This window comes from Pan troglodytes, chromosome X (assembly GCF_028858775.2).
Source record: "Pan troglodytes isolate AG18354 chromosome X, NHGRI_mPanTro3-v2.0_pri, whole genome shotgun sequence".
Lineage (NCBI taxonomy): Eukaryota > Metazoa > Chordata > Mammalia > Primates > Hominidae > Pan > Pan troglodytes.
The window spans coordinates 14579894-14601228 of NC_072421.2; the positions used below are offsets into that span (position 1 = coordinate 14579894).

General features: G+C 41.8%; 1 protein-coding gene across 10 annotated transcripts in view; it reads right to left on the reverse strand.

Moving 5' to 3' along the window:
- GEMIN8 (gem nuclear organelle associated protein 8) overlaps window positions 1-21335 on the reverse strand; it is a 43584-nt gene that overhangs the window by 17017 nt on the left and 5232 nt on the right. For 3 of the 10 annotated variants that reach the window (XR_010154858.1, XR_008541929.2, XR_001713926.3), the window contains exons 2-5: window positions 17983-18030; window positions 16597-17056; window positions 5425-5723; window positions 4282-4424 (exon numbers count right to left, since the gene is read on the reverse strand). Coding sequence is in view for 7 of the 10 variants with exons in the window: in XM_009438788.4 (XP_009437063.1) it covers window positions 5467-5723; window positions 16597-17056; window positions 17983-18030 (765 nt within the window). In the remaining 3 variants the exon portion in view is untranslated. Of the gene's footprint in view, window positions 1-3279; window positions 5724-16596; window positions 17057-17982; window positions 18139-21335 lie in introns of those variants that run through there. The other 7 variants (XM_003317356.5, XM_003317357.5, XM_009438787.4 and 4 more) reach the window with 5 other exon arrangements.

Genomic DNA, 21335 nt, shown 5'->3' on the forward strand with positions numbered 1-21335 from the left:
GAAATTCCCAAAGCTCTGAAAACTGGAAGGGTTTTTCTTGTTTTAAAATTTGTTTGGCAGCACAACCTGACTTGACCTTAATGATTTGATGACAAAACCTGACCTGGATGGAACTGAGGATATTTATGGTCTGTATTTATCATACTTAGAATATTCTTCCATTTTATAGTCCAGCTATCTTGGTGGCAGGCTACCCTAGCCCACTGGGCCAAGTTCTAGAATATGTTGTTTTACTTTTCAAAAGTACAAAAATGCCTACATTCTGAAACATACATGACCTAAGGGTTTTGGAAAACAGGTTTTGTACCTGTAATAGCTACCTCATAGGTTTGTCATAGATAGATTGCTAAAGAAATTAGTATTTGTAAAGCAATTAGAAGAGTGTGAAGCTTATAGTAAGCTCTATTTAAGTGTTTGATAAAGTAAACATTTCCTGTAACATTTAACCCTAGAAATGAAGTGAAAGATAAACTACTTTGTTAGAATAGAGTTTGATAAACTTAGGGGCCTCCATCAAAGCTGGGTTATTACCATTGCTTTTCTGTTCTGAAGAAATTAAACATTAGACAGATAGAAAAACCCCCTTTGAGTGGTGTCTCAACCTCTCCCTACTCAGAACTAACCACTATTCTGAAGTTGGGGTGTATGTGTGTGAATCTTTTCCATGCATGTTTCTAGATTTTAGTACATATATGCGTGCATGGTGTGTATTTTTTAAAGTTATGGCTAAATGTTATCATGCTATACCTACACAACTTCCTTTTTCACCTTGACACTAGCATTTTCATACATGTAGTCTAGCTCATTTCTCTTAAGGGCTCCTGTAGTATGCCATCATTGAACACTCCACAGTTTACTTACCCACATCCTGTAGATGGGCACTTAATTTGTTTCCAATTGTTTGCTATTATTATGTGGCAGTGCCCACTCTCTTGTGCACCTCCTTGTGCCCACATGGAAGAGTGTCTCTTGGGCATATACCTGAGAGTAGGATTGCTGGGTCATATGTGCCTGTTTTAACTTTGCAAGAAAAATGCCACCGTGCCCTTCAATAGGGTGGACCAACCTATACTCCCATAGCAATGTGAGTTCTCATCTCTCTACATCCTTGCCACACTTGGCATTTTTATTCTTTTTCTTTTGTGAGACAGCGTCTCACTCTGTTGCCCAAGCTGACACGGCCTCAGCTCACTGCAACCTCTGCCTCCTGGGTTCAAGTGATTCTCCTGCTTCAGCCTTCCAAGTAGCTGGGACTACAGGTGCATGGCACCATGCCTGGCTAATTTTTTTCTTGTATTTTTAGTAGAGACGGGGTTTCACCATATTGGCCAGGCTGGTCTCGAACTCCTGGCCTCAAGCAATCCAACCGCCTTGGCCTCCCAAAGTGCTGGGATTACAGATATGAGCCACCGTGACTGGCCAGCATTTTTATTCTTTTTAGACATTTGCCTATCTGAAGGGTATGGAATATCACTCTTATTGTAATTAGTGGTTCTCTGGTTACCAGTGAGGTTGAACATCTTTTCTGCAATAGGCTTGTAAGTGGTCTGCCTGCCCCCCATTGTGTGATATTGTGAGATAATAAAAAATATATATATTTGGTCTCTGACATAGACCCCCTGAAACTCTTGTAGATAGAGGCACTAGGAAAGTCTTTTGTTGTAATACTTGGTCTTTGACCCTGGTTCCTGACACAGAGCTCCTAAATGCTTTGGAATTTCCTGGGTGATGGGAGTCTTTTGTTCTAATGAGGCGACTCCTGGTGGGCTCTTGGACAGCTTCAGGATGGGGCCAGCTGCCAGGGGAACCAACCACATGATTAGAAGGTTGGAATTTTCAGGCCCACCCCCTAACCTCCAGGGAAGGGAGATGGGCTGATGGTTGAGTTGGTCACTAATGGCCAATGATTTAATCAATCATGACTATGTAATGAAGCCTTCATAAAAACCCCAGAAGAACTGGGTTTGGAGAGCCTCTGGATTGCTGAACATGTGGAGGTTCCTGAAGGGCTGTGTGCTCAGAGAGACAAAGAAACTCTGCACCCCTTTCCACATACCTTGCCCAATGCATCTCTTCACTGTTCATCTGTATCTTTTATACTATCCTTTAGTAAGCAGGTAAACTCAAGAAGTGTGAGCCTGAGTTCTGTGAGCCTTCCTAGGAAATTAATTGAACCCAAAGAGGAGGTCGTGGGAACCCTAATTGATAGCTGTTCGGTCAGAAGTATACGTGACAACCTACTACTTGTGATTGGCATCTGAAGTCGGGGGCAATCCTGTGGGACTGGGCCTTTAACTTGTGGGATCTGATGCTACCTCCAGATAGTGTCAGAAATGAATTATAGGACACCCAGTTGGTGGCCCCTGGAGAAACTGCTTGATGTGTAGGGAAAAGCCCCCTGACATCTGGTGTCAGAAGTGCTCTCTGTTGTATTGAGTGCGAGTAGAGAAAAAGAAGTTTGTTTTTTCCATCAGACATTGGTGCCTCCAACACGTTCCCCTCGGTGGCAAAGGTGGCCTTGTTAAAAGGCCATGTGATCCTATCAGTGAAGGCATCCACAGATTCTTCTGTGACTGGCCAAAGAGCTAGGGACACTTTTTTTTTTTTTTTTTCACTCTGTCATCCAGGCTGGAGTGCAATGGCGCGATCTCGGCTCACTGCAACCTCTGCCTCCTGGGTTCAAGCAATTCTCCTGCCTCAGCCTCCCGAGTAGCTGGGACTATAGGTGTGCACCACCACACCTGGCTAATTTTTGTATTTTTAGTAAAGACAGGGCTTCACCATGTTGGCCAGGCTGGTCTCGAACTCCTGACTTCAGGCGATCCGCCCACCTTGGCCTCCTAAAGTGCTGGGATTACAGGTGTGAGCCACCGCTCCTGGCCTGAGCTAGAGACATCTAATAAGCTCTGCATGCCCATCTACTCTCACATACACAGGGACACAGGGAGAATAGCCATCAGACTGTCACCAACAGACAGAAGCAAAAGTAGGATTTAGAAGAAAAAAAGGGAGAAAAAAAATCCTGAGGGAAGAGACTATGGTTTAACTAACTGTGATGGAAGAAATTCAAATATTTGTTGGATAAACAAACAAACGAGTCACGTGTGCCTTGTATCACAAATTATCTGAGACAAGCAGGAGGAAGGATGGGCTGGCATGAGGTGTCCAGAAGCCAGCGCATCCATTCGGAGAGCTGACAGGGAAACATTTCTCCGTATTTAGAAATTTTATACTCAAGACTCCCACTGGCACTTCCCAGTGATTTTTAAAGACAGGGAATAAACGTGTCAACATTTATTGAGTATTTACCGTGTAGCCAGCACTGTTTTACAGGCACTACTCAATGTGGTCCGCACAATGACCCCACGAGAGAATTATTAACACTCATTTTAAGGATAAGGAAGGAACCAGAAGCACTGAGAGGTGAAGCCTTAGGTAACAAAGCCAGTAGGGGTGAGACCGGCATGGTGATTTCTTTAGGGGAGGGTATAAGAGTCCTTTGTGAAGAGAAACATTTCACTTTCAAATGCCTCAGCACCTGCTGCAATTCCAGGCTTTGGTTTGTACTTGTATCTCAGTCACAGTTATTTTATAGTTAGGCATATGAATTTAAAATGAAAGGGAGAAATACTAAAGATTTGAAATTTTAGTTATGTGTCACCTGAAGGGAAAGTTAATTATCATTTTTGTCGGCAACACCTACACACAAATTGTGACTCCAGTAATAAAATGAGAGCTTAGAAAAATAAGCACCCAGGGCTGATGAAAATAATGCATTTGTCTCAGGGCAGGGGCTGAATGTGAAGCCAACTGTTCTTAGAGAGAAACATGTCAATACTAAATCTTTTCACCAGCCTTTGATGGATGTGCTAATCTTCTCAGGTCAACATGGGCTCACCCTGGCAATGTACTGTAATAACTTATTTAAAAGGCAGCTGGCTTTTATAAATGACCTGCTCCATCAGCTTTTAGATTTCATTTTCAGAAATGTATTCCTTTATCAAATCAATATTTGCTGTATATAGTAAGAAATCAACTGTGCGTTTTCTGCAACAGAGGTGACTGCAGCAGTGAGCAGGTTTGGGAATTATTGTTCTTTTTTTTTTTTCTTTTGAGATGGAGTCTTACTCTGTTGCCCAGGCTGGAGCTCGGCTCACTGCAAGCTCCGCCTCCTGGGTTCACACCATTCTCCTGCCTCAGCCTCCCAAGTAGCTAGGACTACAGGTGCCCGCCACCACGCCCGGCTAATTTTTTGTATTTTTAGTAGAGATGGGGTTTCACCGTGTTAGCCAGGATGGTCTTGATCTCCTGATCTCGTGATCCGCCCGCCTCAGCCTCCCAAAGTGCTGGGATTACAGGCATGAGCCACCGTGCCGGGCCGGAATTATTGTTCTTTGCTCTCAATTCTGTATGACATCTAAGCTCTGTAGACATAATGAGATAACAAGAATAAAAATGTCAGGCAGGTGATTTTCATTCCATGAGAGGTGCAGTTGGCAAACTACCATCTGTAGACCAAATCTGGCCTGCAGTCTGTTTTTGTTTTTGTTTTGAGACGGAGTCTTGCTCTGTCTCTAGGCTGGAGTGCAGTGGCGCGATCTCAGCTCACTGCAACCTCCGCCTCCTGGGTTCAAGCAATTCCCCTGCCTCAGTCTCCCACGTAGCTGGGATTACAGGCACACACCACCATGCCCGGCTAATTTTTTGTATTTTAGTAGCGACGGGTTTCACCCTGTTGGCCAGGATGGTCTCCATCTCCTGACCTCGTGATCTGCCCACCTTGGCCTCCCAAAGTGCTGGGATTACAGGCATGAACCACTGCGCCCGGCCGCCTGTTTTTATAAATAAAGTTTTATTAGAACACAGCCACACCCATTTGTTTACTTACTGTCTACAGCTGCTTTCACACTACAAAGGGAGGGTTGAGTAGTCACAACACTGACCGTGTGGCCTGCAGTGCCAAAGATATTCACTCTCTGGCCCTTTATAGAACATGCATCCCTCTCCACTACAGGAAGTGGTATTTGTCCCACTACACACTTGGCTCATTTTTAGTGGGGGCTAATGGAGCTAGAGTCAGAGAGGATATCTGGTTTTTTAAAGGCATTTGTGTAGTTCAGACAGGTTAAAGACAAGAAAAGATAAAAAAGCAAAACACCAGGCAGTATCTCTAGGCAAGAACGTTAATGAATTGAACTGTTACCAACAACATAAAAAACCAGTATAGTATATGCAAAATTATTTTATGTCAGGAGAAAATTTATCATGTTGGCAACAGAACATGTCCTGCAGACCTCCAAGTGGCTGGCATAGTACATCCACCCCGTGACAGGCCCACTGGGACTGTGGTGAACATGCCTGTACCCCAGTACAAAGTCCCCTTTCCCTAAGAAATGTACAGAAGGAGAGATAAAGAGCGTGTACCCAAAAGGAAGAAGGAGAGGCTGGGTACCCTGTGCCCTGAGCTCAGAACTTCAGGGGGATGACCGGCCAGTACTTGGGCTGCTTTCGGTCACAGTGCTTGTCAAAGCTCAGCTGCACCGCGGCCTCCATGGCTTGGATCTTGGCAGCACTGTCCCCGTACAAACGCTTCATCTCGGCCTGGCGCCGCTCACCAGGCCTCTCAGTTGGGGCTTCTACCGACCGGCGGGTGTTGCAGTACAGGTCGTGGTCAGCGTTCACATAGCTGTCCAGGCGCTCTGCATCCAGCTGCTGCTGCCGCCCTGAGAACAAACACGAACGTGAACATGAACATAAACACACGTGTGTGCACTGCAGAAGGAGCCCAGTGAGTGCTGCTGCTGCTGGCCATGCCATCTGCAGCCCCCTAAGGTCCCTCATCTTTCCCTTTCCAACTGTGAAACCAGGCCCAAGTGTTCCAGATGAGATGCTTACCAGATTTCGAGGCAAGACCTGCAGATTATTATCATCATTCACCTACCAAGGGGTTATTATACACTGAGAGAAATGACAAAGAGTTGAGTGCCTATAGTCCCACCTACTTGCGAGGCTGAGGTGGGAGGATGGCTTGAGCCCAGGGGGCAGAGATTGCAGTGTACCACTATACTCCAGCCCAGGTGACAAAGCCAGACCCGGTGTCAAAAAAAAAAAAGAAAAAGAAATGGTGAAGAGCCACAAGGAAACTCATCACTCCAAACTATCAAACCTCTGCAACAAGCCCTGAAAACACAGGAAAGAAATGAACCCACCTGAGGTTCTCTCTTTTCATCTGCACGGCCCACTCACCACCTGCCCAGCTAGGAATGGCTGATAGAGCTTGCTTGGTTTCAAACACTGCCCCAGGCCAGCAGGGAAACAAAAAGCTTCCTGGAAAGTCCAGTGTTGCGAGCAGTGCTTACCACCATGAATGAGGTGATATGGGGGGAAAAAAATCACTCCTTTGGAAGAGGTATTGATTTTAGGTAACCTGGAAAAGAACAAGTGCTAGCAAGCACAGTATGCAATGATGATGGATGATTGATTATCCTTCCACAGATTCGAAATGCAAATCATACCAAGCAAGGAAAAGTTAAATGAGTCAACACTTGCTGAAGGAAGAAGGGTGAGGAAAGGGCAATTCTACAAATGGAATTAAGGCCTCTGACTTCTAATCTTCCCGCTATATCAAAAAATCTGCAATAATGGGTTGGTTTTCTCACTACGGGATTTGACTTTCCACTTCATAGGTTGGCCTAGGTTAAACTGCAAGTGGTATCATTACATACTTTTAATCCTACTAATTTAAATGGATTCTTGTAAAGCAAGAAGTATCTATTCAATTTACTCTTCCCTCTGTTTTTTACTATGGCAAGTCCCAATATCATAATTTTTATTCTTATGTAAACTGCAACAACATAAAAGTATCAGTAAGACAATGCTGCATAAGGTTAAATTTAGCCAATTTCCATAGCTCTTGTAAGCGACTCTGTCAAGAGAGAAATTGATAGCAGAGAACACATATCCACGGCTACTATGGCTATCAAGAGAAACACCACGAGATAAGGAGTGAAGATGGTTGTAGGGAAATAAAAGAATCATATAAATCATTCTTCCATTGTTGGTCCTCCCTGTACTAATACATGGAACAGAACATGGTAGTGAGCTAATCAAGTGTGAATGGAAAGATATTTATAAGGCCATGCATAGTCGCTCGCATAAATCCTGCTCTTTATAAGCATCATCATGGCATTGGAGGGAAGGAGTTTTATAAACTTGGAAACATTATTAAAAATGTATGTGGCCATTGCTGTCTTGGAACATCCACAGTTTATTTTTACCTAAGGGCTTATATGAATAAGCCCAATGACTATCAAACACAATAAAAGCTGCGTAACTGCTACCTCACCCATGGAAAAAATATATGATTCACTCATTGGGCAATGCAGAATGAAACCAAAATATTGGCCTAATATGCAAATGAATGGGGGCCACCAAGCATTTGTTTCTAATTTTTGGTCTTTCTGCCAAGTTTGAAACATCAGCATATAAGTTGTTCAGTTCTCACAGGTGTTTAAATTCTATGCCCCCTAAACTGAGTTGTGTTGGAGTGGCGTGGGAGTGGATGAGCCAAACAGTGGGTTAGAGAAAGCACTCGACAACCTCCATGACAGCTTCTTATTTCCGCAAGAGTGTGTTCCTGGTACTCAGGTCAGGGTGAAAGCCCCGCTGGGGACTAGCTTCTCCCTGGGGGCATCTCTGTTTTTCTCCTGCCTCTGTCCTGGGATGATTGAACCTGACTTTGAAGGAAAGCTTAGCTTCGTGCTTTTAGAAGGAAGAGCGGGGGTGACCTAGGACACTGGGTCTTGGTATGGGCAGTACAGACTGGTGAGATATATTCAGTCACTAAGTTCATACAGGCCTTTCCCACTTGCCTCTTTCTAGGAACCTTGAGCAGGCAGTGGGTGGGCTGATGGCACTGCCCAGGCTTTCCAGGAAAGGTAGAATTTGGCTGAAGAATCTCTCATTCAAGGGCTACTTTTCTGAAGGCTTGGCATTTCCACATTAGCACAACACAGTCCCTCTGCCATCTATGAGCAGCCTTGTACCCATTACCAATCCTATGGCTCTTTTTTTTTTTTTTTTTTGGTCTATCTGGAGGAGACGATCCCACAGGTGGGTTTGCTGAGTGCCTTGGAGTCTCTGCATCCAGAGGGCAGAGCCCACAGTCAGAGTTCCCAGACCACTGTCACATTACTCTCAAATTTGTCCCAAGACTATAATCAGCTTCACTGACAGATCTGGTGACACAAGACATGTTCAACTTCCTGCATAAATCCGAGTCTTTGAGTTTAGAAGTTTGAATGAACACTGAGATCTTAGCTATCCTAAGTATTCTCTGTCGGTAGGATGTTGTGAGTTTAGTCTTTGAACTTTTGCATCTTTTTTTTTCTTTTCCTTATAATTTAAAATGTTTGTAACAATTATATATAGAGAGATGTGTTCTCTTATTGTTGACATCTGTGAATGATACACAATGTTAACACAAAGCAACCCCAGTTAATGATGCTGGTACAATTTTCCAACTTTGTACTCAGCGTGTGCCCATGGGTTACCATCACATGATTTTAGTTCTTAATAAAGTTCATACGGTGTAAGAATACAAAAATAAAAGACACAGCCCTCTGCTTTTATTTGTTTTTCATTCCCATTCAGGCTTCCTCATGAATCTTTTTTTTTTTTTCGCTCTGTCACTCAGGCTGGAGTGCAGTGGTGCAATCTTGGCTCACTGCAACCTCTGCCTCCTGGGCTCAAGCGATCCTCCCACCTTGGTTTCCTGAGTAGCTGGGACTACAGGTGTGTGCCACCACGCCTGGATAATTTTTGTATTTTTTTTTTTTTTGGAGATGGGGTTTTGCCATGTTGCCCAGGCTGGTCTTGAACTCCTGAACTCAAGCGATCCATCTGCCTTGGCCTACCAAAGTGCTGGAATTACAGGCGTAAAGCCACCATGCCTGGCCCCTCATGAAAATTTAAGACCCAACCCTTATCCCCTCCTTGCCTCTCAAGAGATTTGGAGGTTTAATGGTTTCCTGCATAGTGAACAGTGGCCCTAAAACACTGAACTAAAGGGCAAGAAGCCTGTCACCTGCGACCTACCCTGTGGGGGTCATTTATGGTGGAAGGGCACTGTCACCTTTACTCACAGCTGTACCCCCAGACCTGAGAGGACACAATGCCTGACACAAAGCAGATGCTCAGGAAGTGACTGTCAAATGAATGCTCAAAGGCCATGCATGATTTTTTTGTAAACAGCTCTTTTCCTTCCAGATGCTGTTAAAGAACAATAATGACAACTCGGGGATTGAGAAACAGATGCTCAAATCTCACTAGGTGCTGGGCAGAACTCCCTTCCCTGTGGGTTCCTCAGAACCTCCCAGGCAGAGGGGCTACGGGGGGGGGGCACCAATGAGTTGGGGTCAGACCCTGTTCTCTTACATTCGAATTGCTTTGCCTCTACTTACTCACACAATTTTTTAAAAAGTTCTAAGGCTAGGCTACAAGTTGAAAACCAGTCAGTTTAAAACCAAATAACTGCAGACAGGCTGTGCACTGATGGTCACAGCCAGCATGTGAAAGTACTTTAGCGTGTACTGACTTAGGGGACCAAGTAAACCTCAGAATGGAGTATCAGAGTTTGAAGGCATCCACTCATTCTGTTTTCTATTTATTGCTTCCTTCCTTCCTTTCAACGAAAACGGATTCTCAATCACTGGCAGTTTTCCTTGCTGTCAAAACAAGGTGAGCGCTCAGCCAGCCAAATGGAAAATCATCTGACCAAAGCAGACCAGTACGGACATCACACTTCAGATGCCAATGAACAGTTGCCTTGTCATGGAGGGTTTGGTCATTTTTATTGGAAACAGCTGTAGGACTCAATGTTGCCATACACTTTTATATGGTATTTTGGCAAGATAATTTGTTTTAATATGAATCAGAAATCTTTTTTGATTCTATTCCAGCTTCAAAATAGGATTGTAGTGGGTTGAATAGTGTCACTTCAAATCCATGTCCACCTGGAACCACAGAAGGTGACCTTATTTGGAAATAGGGCTTTGTAGATGTAATTAAAGGATCAAGATGAGATCATACTGGATTAGGGTGGACCCTAACTCCAATGACAAAGTCCTTGTATGAGACAGAAAAGGACACACAGACACAGGGGAAAGGCCACATGAAGATGGAGGCAGAGATGGAATGATGCTGCCACAAGCCAAGGAACACCAGGAAACACCAGAAGTTGGAAGAGGTGAGGCCCTACAGCCTTCAGAGGGCGTGTGGTCCTGTTGACAGCTTGATTTGAGAACTGTGAGAGAATAAATCTGTTTTTTTTTTTTTTTTTTAATCCACCCAGGTTGTGTAATTTGTTACAGCAGCCCTGGGAGGCTAATACAAGGGTTAATATGCATATAGGTTAAAACAAGAACAATAGGCATGTATTATTAAGGAAAAGCTTTACTGGATTCCATCTGGGTTCAGGATACATAATCCTGGTATTTTTCACATCAATCTATTTGTCTACATGATGTGACCAATGTCACATCACATAATAGTCCATAAAGGAAAAAAAATATCATGGAAAGTTACCAGGACTTCAAAGAATCTTATATAGCAGGAAAACATTCATCCAAGATTATTCCACACATAGAGCCCAAAGGCAGAACATGTTAGAGGATAAAGCATGGAGGCAGCAAGTGGCAAAGAATGTTTTTTTCCCTCACTTTCCTAGGACTAGTACATCTTTCTGATTATATTTTCTGCTATTTTGCCAAAATGAATAATTGTAGCACAACCGAGGGAAAGCACAAACTTGATGTATGCCATGAATGCCTCATTTCTGGCTTGTCAGCAACCACCCAGAACACAGGTACATGCCAGCAGAACTGGAGCCATTTCAGACTGGTCTTCTCTCTTCGTCGCACATCCCTTGCCCCATGACAAATGTAATCCTGAAGTTACTGGACAACCGCCATTTTTACTTTTACAACAGAAGTGCATTTTCATGTTCCTTTCCACTTTTCTACAGCCATTAACACATATCATCTCACTGATCGGTTTTGTGCACCTGTGAATATCTGCACCAGATGAAACACACACGCATGTCAGGATTGTGCTCAATCACTGCAATTTCATCCTTCAACCTCATTGACTAAAGCAAGACAGCTCACTAAATACTGGGCCATAAACTTCACCGGGTTCTCTCTAGGTTTGACTGACTAAAGGTTCACTATGAAAACTACAGTCTCAGCCTTCCCACTCAGATGGACACAGTGTAATGGAGCAGATGTCTCCCCTCAAACGTATGAAAACCACATCTGGGCATATGAAAACCACATCTGGGCTCTCTGGTAGGAACAGCACTTTGAGTGTCTAAGCCGGGAGTGAACTAAGTCCTTTTTTCTCTCATTCCAAATTGACCCTATCCCTCAAATTGGCCTAGTGCATACCTTACTTCTTGACAGCTGCCCCGCGGTGCTCCTCCTTTGACTGCCTGGGTCACTGGCTCTACCCCTCATGTGCATGTATAACCATGAACCACACCATAGACACTCTTCTTCTATGTGTCACTTTACATTTCATTTTGTCTCCTCCTCCCAGTGGGGTTTAAGCTTTTAGAATATGTCCCTGTTTTGACCCAACACCCTCAAAACATAGGTCATAAATACCTGATTGGCTCAAACCCGAGAAAACAGTGGTGGTGTTTGTTTCAGAGGGCCTTACTCTCTTTTGAGGGTGACTTCCACTCATTTTCCCTCTAAGTATTAGCAATATAACCTTGCAGTCTCGACCGGTGGTCACTTATGACTACAAAATGGTATTTTTCTTAACCTAATAATAAACATTTTTCCTAAGAAATAATTGAAAACACAGCTGACCTTTAAAACTTCATAACTGTAAACTTTCTCATAAGTTATTTTCCATTGAAGCTTTAAGTAACGGAAATATCTTGTTAGGAAATGATGACAGACATAATCAAAAGCATGCATGTTCCCACTGTACAAAAGGAGTTCTTATCCTAGTCAAGCTTTTGGTGTTTTTTATCCTTGAAATATGTTAAAGTAGAGACTATCTGGAATCTGAGTAGCAATCACAAACAAGAACATACTGTCCAATCTGAAGGCCTTTATCCTAAGAAAATATTAAACAAGACTCAGGCGATGATGAATTGCATAACTTGTATGTTCCTGTGGAAGTGAATAATACTGAAAAGTTAAATCTTTCAAATTTAGTGACATTTCCTCTTGCTAGTAACATTTTCTAAAATCCTGTGTTCTTCAAAGCATTCATGTTCAAAGCTGAAAATGTCCTTATTGAATAAGTAGCTTCTAGTGGTTTTGAGAGCAAAATGAAACAAAAAACTTGAACCAATTATTCATACTACCCAGGTCCCTTATCTCTTTATTAAAGCTTTTTCCAACAGTGTATGTAACTAACCCTCCATGAAAATTTCTGGTGAAGGTAATGAATTGGAAAGCGCCATGGGCACTCAGATTACTTACATATGAATTCCATCATTCATTACCGCTTGAAGGAACACTTGTTCATCCTGTACCCACCAAAAGTGCTGCTGAAAAAAATAATGCTAGTGATCTATTGCCCATTATTTTCTTATTGGTGCAAGATCGGGCCCTGGCAGCTGCTTCTAATATAGACAAAGTCTTTAGATTCCAGTCTGACACCACAGTCTGTTCTCACCCTCACCAGACAATTCTCACATCTCCCTGGGACCAGCTAATGCATTCAGGGAAGGCTGTAGGAGCATGACACAGACGCTAAGAAAAGTAGTTTTGAATCATGCTGTAACTACACATTTTAAAAATACAAAGAATTGAAAGCTTGTTTAGGGACATTATTAGTAATATTGAAGTGGGTTAATTTTCCCAGTCCATGTACTTTACTGCATTAAATTTTATCAAGCAAGAATATCCTTGAAACAGAACTAAAAACTGTGTTAATTGCTAAATTTGATAGACACCAAAACTTTCATTCTTTCATGTCTTTAATATTCTAAATCAGTTTAAAAGTTTGAAAGGTGACACCCAGAGCAGAAATATGACCTTTCTGAAGTCACAGAACATCTTATTAAAAATATGCAGAATCTTAGCTGGGTGCGGTAGCTCATGCCTATAATTCCAGCACTTTGGGAGGCCGAGGCAGGTGGATCACCTGAGGTCAGGAGTTCAAGACCACTCTGGACAACATGGTGAAACACCATCGCTACTAATAATAAAAAAATTAGCTGGGTGTGGTGGTTGGCGCCTGAAATCCCAGCTACTTGGGAGGCCGAGGCAGGAGAATCGCTTGAACCCGGGAGGCATAGGTTGTAGCGAGCTGAGATGGCGCCACTGCACTCTAGCCTGGGTGACAGAGTAAGAATATGTCTCAAAAAAAAAAAAAAAAAAATATATATATATATATGTACAGAATCTCAATCAAGCACTAATCAAGGCAAACGGTATCAGAGAAAAACCAATTTATGGTTAATAATCCATGTTAAAGGATGGGTTACTAGCAACTAACTGTAACAATAACATTTATTGGGCACCAACTTGGTACCAAGCACCATTCTATAACTTTTCTCATATTATCTCATGGATTCTTCACAATTACTACCCATTAGGGATTCTTCATAATTACTACCCACTAATTAGGATCCTATTTCATAGGTGAGGCAACTGAGTCAAAGAATGGTGAAGGCAGGGGGCTTACAGGAGGACGAGAACCACTAATCAGCGAGTGGTAGAGTGAGGCTGGACCTCTGTGATTCAAGCAGTTCTGCCACAGCTGCCTCCATACACTGTTGCCAGCAATAATATGAATATGGAAAATGAGGTTCAAGACGGAAGTTGCAAGGGTTTTCATAAAATTCCCTTTTATGATGGTTTGCTATCTAGATCACGGTAAAACAAATAAGTAATACAGTTTTTTCAGACAGATGACAAGAACTGTGGGTTTACTTTATGTCCCAGTCACAGATTGCATTTGGGGACAAAGAAAATTCTCCCAGGGTGATTGTACTCCTTTCCTAGGGCTGCCATAACAAAGTACCATATACTGGGTGGTTTAAAACAACAGAAATGTATTGTCTCATGGCTCTGGAGGTCAGACGTCTGCAATCGAGGTGTTGGCAGGGCCATAAACCCTCTAAAGGTGCTAGGGAAGGATCTGTTCCAGGCCTCTCCCAGCTTCTGGATGTTCCTTGGCTTGTGGCGACATAATGTCAATCTTCACATGGTGTTTTCACTGCATGTGTGTCTGTCTCTGTGTCCGGATTTTGCCCTTTTTATAAGGACCTGAGTCACATAGGATTAGGATCCCTGTAATGACCTCACTTAACCTCAATTACCTCTGGAAAGACCCTGTCTTTAAATAAGGTCACATTCTGAGGAACTGGGGGTTAGGATTCCACTGTATCTTTCTTGGGGAGATACAATTCAACCCAGATGATGAAAGTGCAATTTGGAGCCGTAAAGTAACTAGACAGATTTGGAAATAATATGAAACACAGAGATGAAGCTTATCAAGTTTATAATGCACACAAGGCCTAGCTCATTCTGTAAAATGTCCCACAGAATCACTGCAAGTGTAGCACTCTATGGGTAAGATTTGCCAACCTCTGATTTAAGGCTTCTAATTCACACTGAAAGACTTCATTTATTCACTCAAAATAATATTAAGTGGCAAGTATGACTTAGCAGGTAATTTTCATGATTTTGTTTACCTACCTAGAGTTCTACCTAACAATGGCAAGAGGGAGGAATAGGGATGGTTGTTAACAATATCTGTAACTGAACCGTTCACATTTTTTTTTCTTTGGTGCAAGGACACATTTCATTGTTTTATCTTTATTTTATTCATATCTACTTTTTATTGACTAACTCAAGTTTATTTTAAACCAGCAGATAATTCAAAGTCACCTTTTAGATGACTGGGATTTGCTTCCATCCATAATTACAATTTCCATCATAAAAGTATCAACCTCTAGTGGGCAAAACATGTTATTGTACTTTCTGGTAAGGACAAGAGTAATAAACTCGATCTCCATCCCATTTTCTCTGTCAAAAGCTGTAACAAACAGCATTCCAACTCAAACATGGACATGCTCCAATGCCTCTCATTTGTTGTATATATTAGACTAATGGTTGTTTCGTATCTATATTTTTAAAAAGGGTAAAATTTATTTCTGGAGATCAAGGAAAAGTATTCTGTGTGTAATAGAAAGTACTGTCTTAAAAGTATTTGTTTGGATATACTTCTTTCTTTCTTTTCTTTTCTTTCTTTTCTTTCTTTTTTTTTTTTTTTTTGAGCCAGGGTCTCGCTCTGTCGCCCAGGCTGGAGTACAGTGGTGTGATCGTGGCTCGCTGCAGCCTCAAACTCCTGGGCTCAAGCCATCCTCCCGAGTTGCTGGGACTACAGGTGTGAGCCACCACACCTGGCTGGATATACTTTCTAATATGCTTAAAGAAGTACACAGTTTAAACAAAAGAAAGGAAGTCAAAAAAATCTGAACAAGTAGTTTAGTGAAGAATCACGGACGAAGATACTAAAGGATATAATATTTTATACAAAGCCCAGTGCTCAGTTCTTGGCATCCAGTGGGGATCAATAAAAGCTAATTCATCATTAGGAAAATGCTGACAATGACAGACAGGAATGAAACTCCCATTCCCAGGTTTCTACGCTTCTGTGTCATTGGAAAATTGTAGGTAAAATGTCATACAATTAGGCCTCACTTAAAACAAAATTGAGAATGAATACTGGTTATAATAGGGAGAGAAGCATTTGTATCTCAGTTAGAGGTACTTAGAAATGGTCTGGTGAATTTTAATAGGAGAGCACAAAAGCTGTTCTAGTTCTTTCTAGTAAGGTGGTAAGAAATTTAAAAAGAAAATTCCTGTTTTTGACTGAAGACATAAGACCTTTATCATAATTCTCTGACCCCATGGACAGGGCCTCAATGCAGAACCAACAGGAAAGTTGTAAGTGCCAGGCATTTCGTTACTCTGTTTAGGTTCATGCTATTTAAGATTTGGGACCTCTAGCACCAAGGACATCTCCAAGATGTGTCCCAGAGGAATGGCAAAAGTATTTTAGGAACCTAGCAGTCTCAGGGACAAGTCCTAGTATACAGAAAGCAGTACAGGAAGTAGAGGTAGGCAGATTTGGTTTGGATCCTAACAGCAAATTACTAGTTGTGTACCACGGAACAAGTCAATTAACCTTTTTAAGGTTCACTTTCCTCATATATAAAATGAGTTTAATACTCTGAGGGACTGCTGTGTAGATCAGAGCGCGCACACACAGAAGCATGCATGCATACACGCTCCATTTGGTAGAGTGTCTAATGGTTAATAAATAGTAGAACTACTATTAGGATAAGCTTTGTTCTGGGACAAAAAAAAGTCTTATACTAAAACAACTCCAGAAACTAACATAAGCAAGGTACAGCATCCCCATAGCTTTTCCAGGCTTAGGACTGGATTTGGAATATTACCCTAGCCAATGAAGAATTATAAAATTACTTTATATATTAGAGAAAAAAAATGTAAAAGGCAGGGCAAGGAAAGGAAGCATGAAGACACAGAGGCCTGAACTTACGTCGTTCTTCTCTATGCCTCTCGGTCTCTGCAAAGTACTGGCGGAGCTCTTCAGTGATTTCCATATTGCTCAGGTCACATTCTACCTCTGCATCTGACTCAGTCTCCACCTCTTCTTCCTCTTTGGACAAAGCTTGGTCTTCTTTTGTGGATGCCTGGATCCTACTGCTGTAATGCGGATGCTGGCCAGATCTTCTGAAATGTGAAGAACTGCAGGGGTAGTCCTGCCAGGCCACATGATGGTCATAGAAGGACTGAGGATACGCAGCCTCGTTATCGTAAGAGCTTTGGGGAAGAAGTGCAGAAGGTAAGTACCATGGAAGACTGAAACAGGATTCCACGGCCTTCCTGTAGGCATTGTGATGGCTTTGCATCCAAGCCATTGCTTGATGATAATGTTGCCAGTATCTTGCATATACCGGATGAGAATACCAAGGCCTGGTAGCTTTCGATGTTGATGCCTACAAAATGAAAGGAGGTGGAGGGTGGACACCAAAGTGTTTATTATCCTCAAGAGAAATCTTCAAATGTTTAATCTGCTACCCAACAGGTATTTACTTAGTATTTGCTAAATACCTACTCTACATGAGGAGGCTACTGGGCCCAAAATTGTGTGAGATAGGTCCAGGCCCACAGTGGACACCAAGTGTATGCACACTTGCTAAGTCCATGTACATGAGGTATGCACAAGCCAGCCAATTAAAGCTATGGAGCATTATAATGTGGGGATGAAGGCTAGTGATCGTTTCTAGATGAGACGCAGGGAGAGAGAAGACTGGATGTTTATCACCTTAGCCCTCTCTACCCACTGTAATTAAATGACTACTGCCAACTGAGCAACGGCCTGCTAAGAACCACACTAGACTGACAAGCATGACAGACTTTAGTTTTTCCCTTTCTGCCCCCTAAACTAACTTGCTGGCCTGAGCCACCCCTAAATGCCTGGGGCAAGAGATGTCTAGGAATGCACCCAATAGTGCTTTTACTTTTGTATTTCTTAGGTCTTCTCCATCGTGGAATGAGAATACCAAACTTTAAAGACTAAAGTTTACCAGCAAACTATCGCAAGGACAAAAAACCAAACACCGCATGTTCTCACTCACAGGTGGGAATTGAACAATGAGAACACATGGACACAGGAAAGGGAACATCACACACCAGGGACTGTTGTGGGGTGGGGGGAGGGGGGAGGGATAGCATTAGGAGATATACTTAATGTTAAATGACGAGTTAATGGGTGCAGAACACCAACATGGCACATGTATACATATATAACAAACCTGCACGTTGTGCACATGTACCCTAAAACTTAAAGTATAAAAAAAAAGACTAAAGTTGACCTTTTTTACTTACGAGCTCAAAAAAAATAAAAAAATAAAAATCTTACCTTTACCGCTGCCATCTCTGATTGTGAAAGTCCAAATGGGTGCTGAAACTAGGAAAGAAGAATCACAGTGCAAACGTCTGATCAGTATGGCTGTGTGATATTTGTGGCTATTCTGTGGTTTGTGAGGCAGCTCCCAAGGAACTGCCTCTTCCCAGGACCATGCCTGATTTCATGCAACCTATCTATATGACGTTGGTTCCTGGGCTATGACTTTGTGGTCTGAAAAGGAGGGATCCACTTAGGTTTGATTAAGTGGGTCAAAAAATCCTGCATGGTTCAATTACTTATTTCCCTATAGGAAGTAAAGTCTATGAAAATGACCATATAAATATTTAGTAGTTAATGTGTGTATATATATATATATATATATCAGTATATATACACATATATATACTGATATATATACTGAGGCTGGAGAGATGTCTTATTCTCCAAGTCCCAGATAATGTATATGTATAATGTATAATGTATATATACACACATATACATGTATATGTATGTATACACATATATATGTGTGTATATATAATGTATATATACATATATATGTGTGTATATATAATGTATATATACACATATATGTATGTATACACATGTATATATACACATAATGTGTATATATATGTGTGTGTGTATATATATATACACACATACACAATATACAAAACATGAACTAAAAATTTACAGTTATTACTTTATTTACTAATCCTTAACTCATGCTAATGCTTACTTAAATTAACCCTGGGTCTTCCTGAGGCTTGAGGGGAACACATCTTTCCAAATGACCAGAAACCTCTGTTGGGTCTTGCCTTAGGTTTGGGACTTGGAGAATAAGACATCTCTCCAGCCTCAGTTGTGCCCTGGGCTTTAAGTTCCCCAAATGGGCTTTGTTTTCATTTTGATTGCAATATGCATTTCTCAGCCAGCATGTGACATCACACTCTCCTTGCCTAACCACCCTGTCTCTTCACAGGAGAAAAAAACACTCCATGGAGTCTCTACTGAGGCACCAGATAGACTGCCTCTGGCAAATAGCATTGCTCTGCTGAGATTTACTCCTTTTCTCTCTACCCACCTGTTGTGATTTGCTGATTCGATGCATGAAATACCCAAAAGTAATGGCTAATCTGCAGCTGTAGCTTTTTCAATCTATTTAAAATAGACTTTTTTTTTCTATTCAGAGGTTCAGAGCCACACCAGAATGTACTTTTAAAAAAGTTAAACAAAAATATCCAAAAATGCATGATAATTTAAGTTTCTGTGAGACAAAACCACTAACACAATGTAATGCTGAGCAAACAACTACTTAGGTTTTGAAACTTTGGAAATCAGATACCAAAGCAGTCTTATTTTTCCTTTTCACTTAACTATAGGGTAGAATTAAAACATTCCCCAACCCTTAAGAAACAAACTTTACTTGTTTTATAATCTCTATCAGATGTTTTGCTATGGTTATATTAAGAACTGAGATGCTAAATCAACCACTTCTATATTTTAAGATTTAGCTGAAAGAGAATCATTCACATTCTTTTTGAATATAATAAACTTTCAAATAGGGTACTTCTAAGAGGGCTGACATAACCTTCTGTAAATTTATCTTAAACATAGCCCATAGTTCCTGTTCCTTGTCTTAAATTCAATACTATGCATACATGCAACGAATATAAACTGAAAAAGTTAACAAATGCAGTGTAAATTAAGTTCACATTAATCTATAATTTTAATGTTTTAAAGGTTTAAAACATGAACAAGTACCTGAAAACCTAGCTAACTGCTATGTGCTTTCCAGGCCACTGAAGAAATATAAAAGTTAATACTTAGGTGGCTTACCACTCAGAGAAATAAAACATACTTGAAATTATGTAGAAATTAGTATGTACTTAAGAGCAAAACTGTAAGGTGCAGCCTTTAAGTGGCTAATTCACTAGAACCAGGTTTTATATTCCTTTTTTTTTTTTTTGAGACGAAGTCTCACACTGTCACCCAGGCTGGAGTGCAATGGCATGATCTCTGCTCCCTGCAACCTCCGCCTCCCAGGTTCAAGCGATTCTCCTGCCTCAGCCTCCCGAGTAGCTGGGATTACAGGCGCGTGGCACCATGCCTGGCTAATTTTTGTATTTTTAGTAGAGATGGGGTTTCACTATGTTGGCCAGGCTGGTCCAAACTCCTGACCTCATGATCCGCCCGCCTCGGCCTCCCAAAGTGCTGGGATTACAGGCGTGAGCCACCGTGCCTGGCCCAGGTTTTATATTTCTATCACTAAAATCTGAATAATTTTCTGAGAGCCTGCAGCACATAATGACATTAACGCAAACTGCATGTGTATCTTAATCAAATTTGTTTTATAGATTAACAAGCAGCACAGGAATTAAATTAGAAAAGTCTAGGAGACATCTGCATGTGTTCTGGAAATTAAGTGTTTTGAATCCAGACTTCTTTCTACGCATCATAAGGCATTTAGAACCAGGTCAACTAAAATATCAATTATTCCAAACTGGGAAGTGTGATAGCCTCAAATATGGAATAAACACCATTGAGATCAAACACTACTATAGACAAAATCTTGTTTTTAGTTATAATTGGGAAAATCCAGTGTGGTATTAAAGGTTGTAGCACCAATATTCTGAAAATCCACCAGACGGCTAAGAGAGGCTCCATTTTGCAAAGCTGGAAGTTTAGGCATGTGAGATAAAGTAGACTACCATTTTAAGGAGTTCAAGGGTAATTGATGATGTTCTCCAGGCTGCTCAAATGTCAATGGCTGTGATTTAGAGGGAGGGGCCAGACACTGTGGCTCACGCCTATAATCCCAGCACTTTGGGAGGCCGAGGTGGGTGGATCACCCGAGGTCAGGAGTTCAAGACCAGCCTGGCCAACATGGTGAAACCCCATGTCTACTAAAAATACAAAAATTAGCTGGGTCTGGTGGCGCACATCTGTAATCCCAGCTACTTGGGAGGCTGAGGCACAAGAATTGCTTGAACCCAGGAAGTGGAGGTTGCAGTGAGCTGAGATCGTGCCACTGCACTCCAGCCTGAGTGACAGAGTGAGACTCAGTCTCAAAAACAAAAACAAAAACAAAAAAAAAAAAAGAAGAGGGAGGGAGCACTAGTTTGAGGAGAGGTAACTTTGATCCAACAAATCATCTGGTAGAAGGGCTGCTATGTTAGAAGGCCTCAGAGATCACCCAGGTACATCCTGAGCACTTATGCAAGAAAGAAGCCAAGAGAATCATTTGAGATGACTGAAGAAAGCCAGTTCCAGCTTCTGAACCAGAGGCAGTTCAGAATAAGCCCAGAGTGCCCACTATCTACATTAATTAAATATATTAATTCATCAGCTAAGGTGCTAGA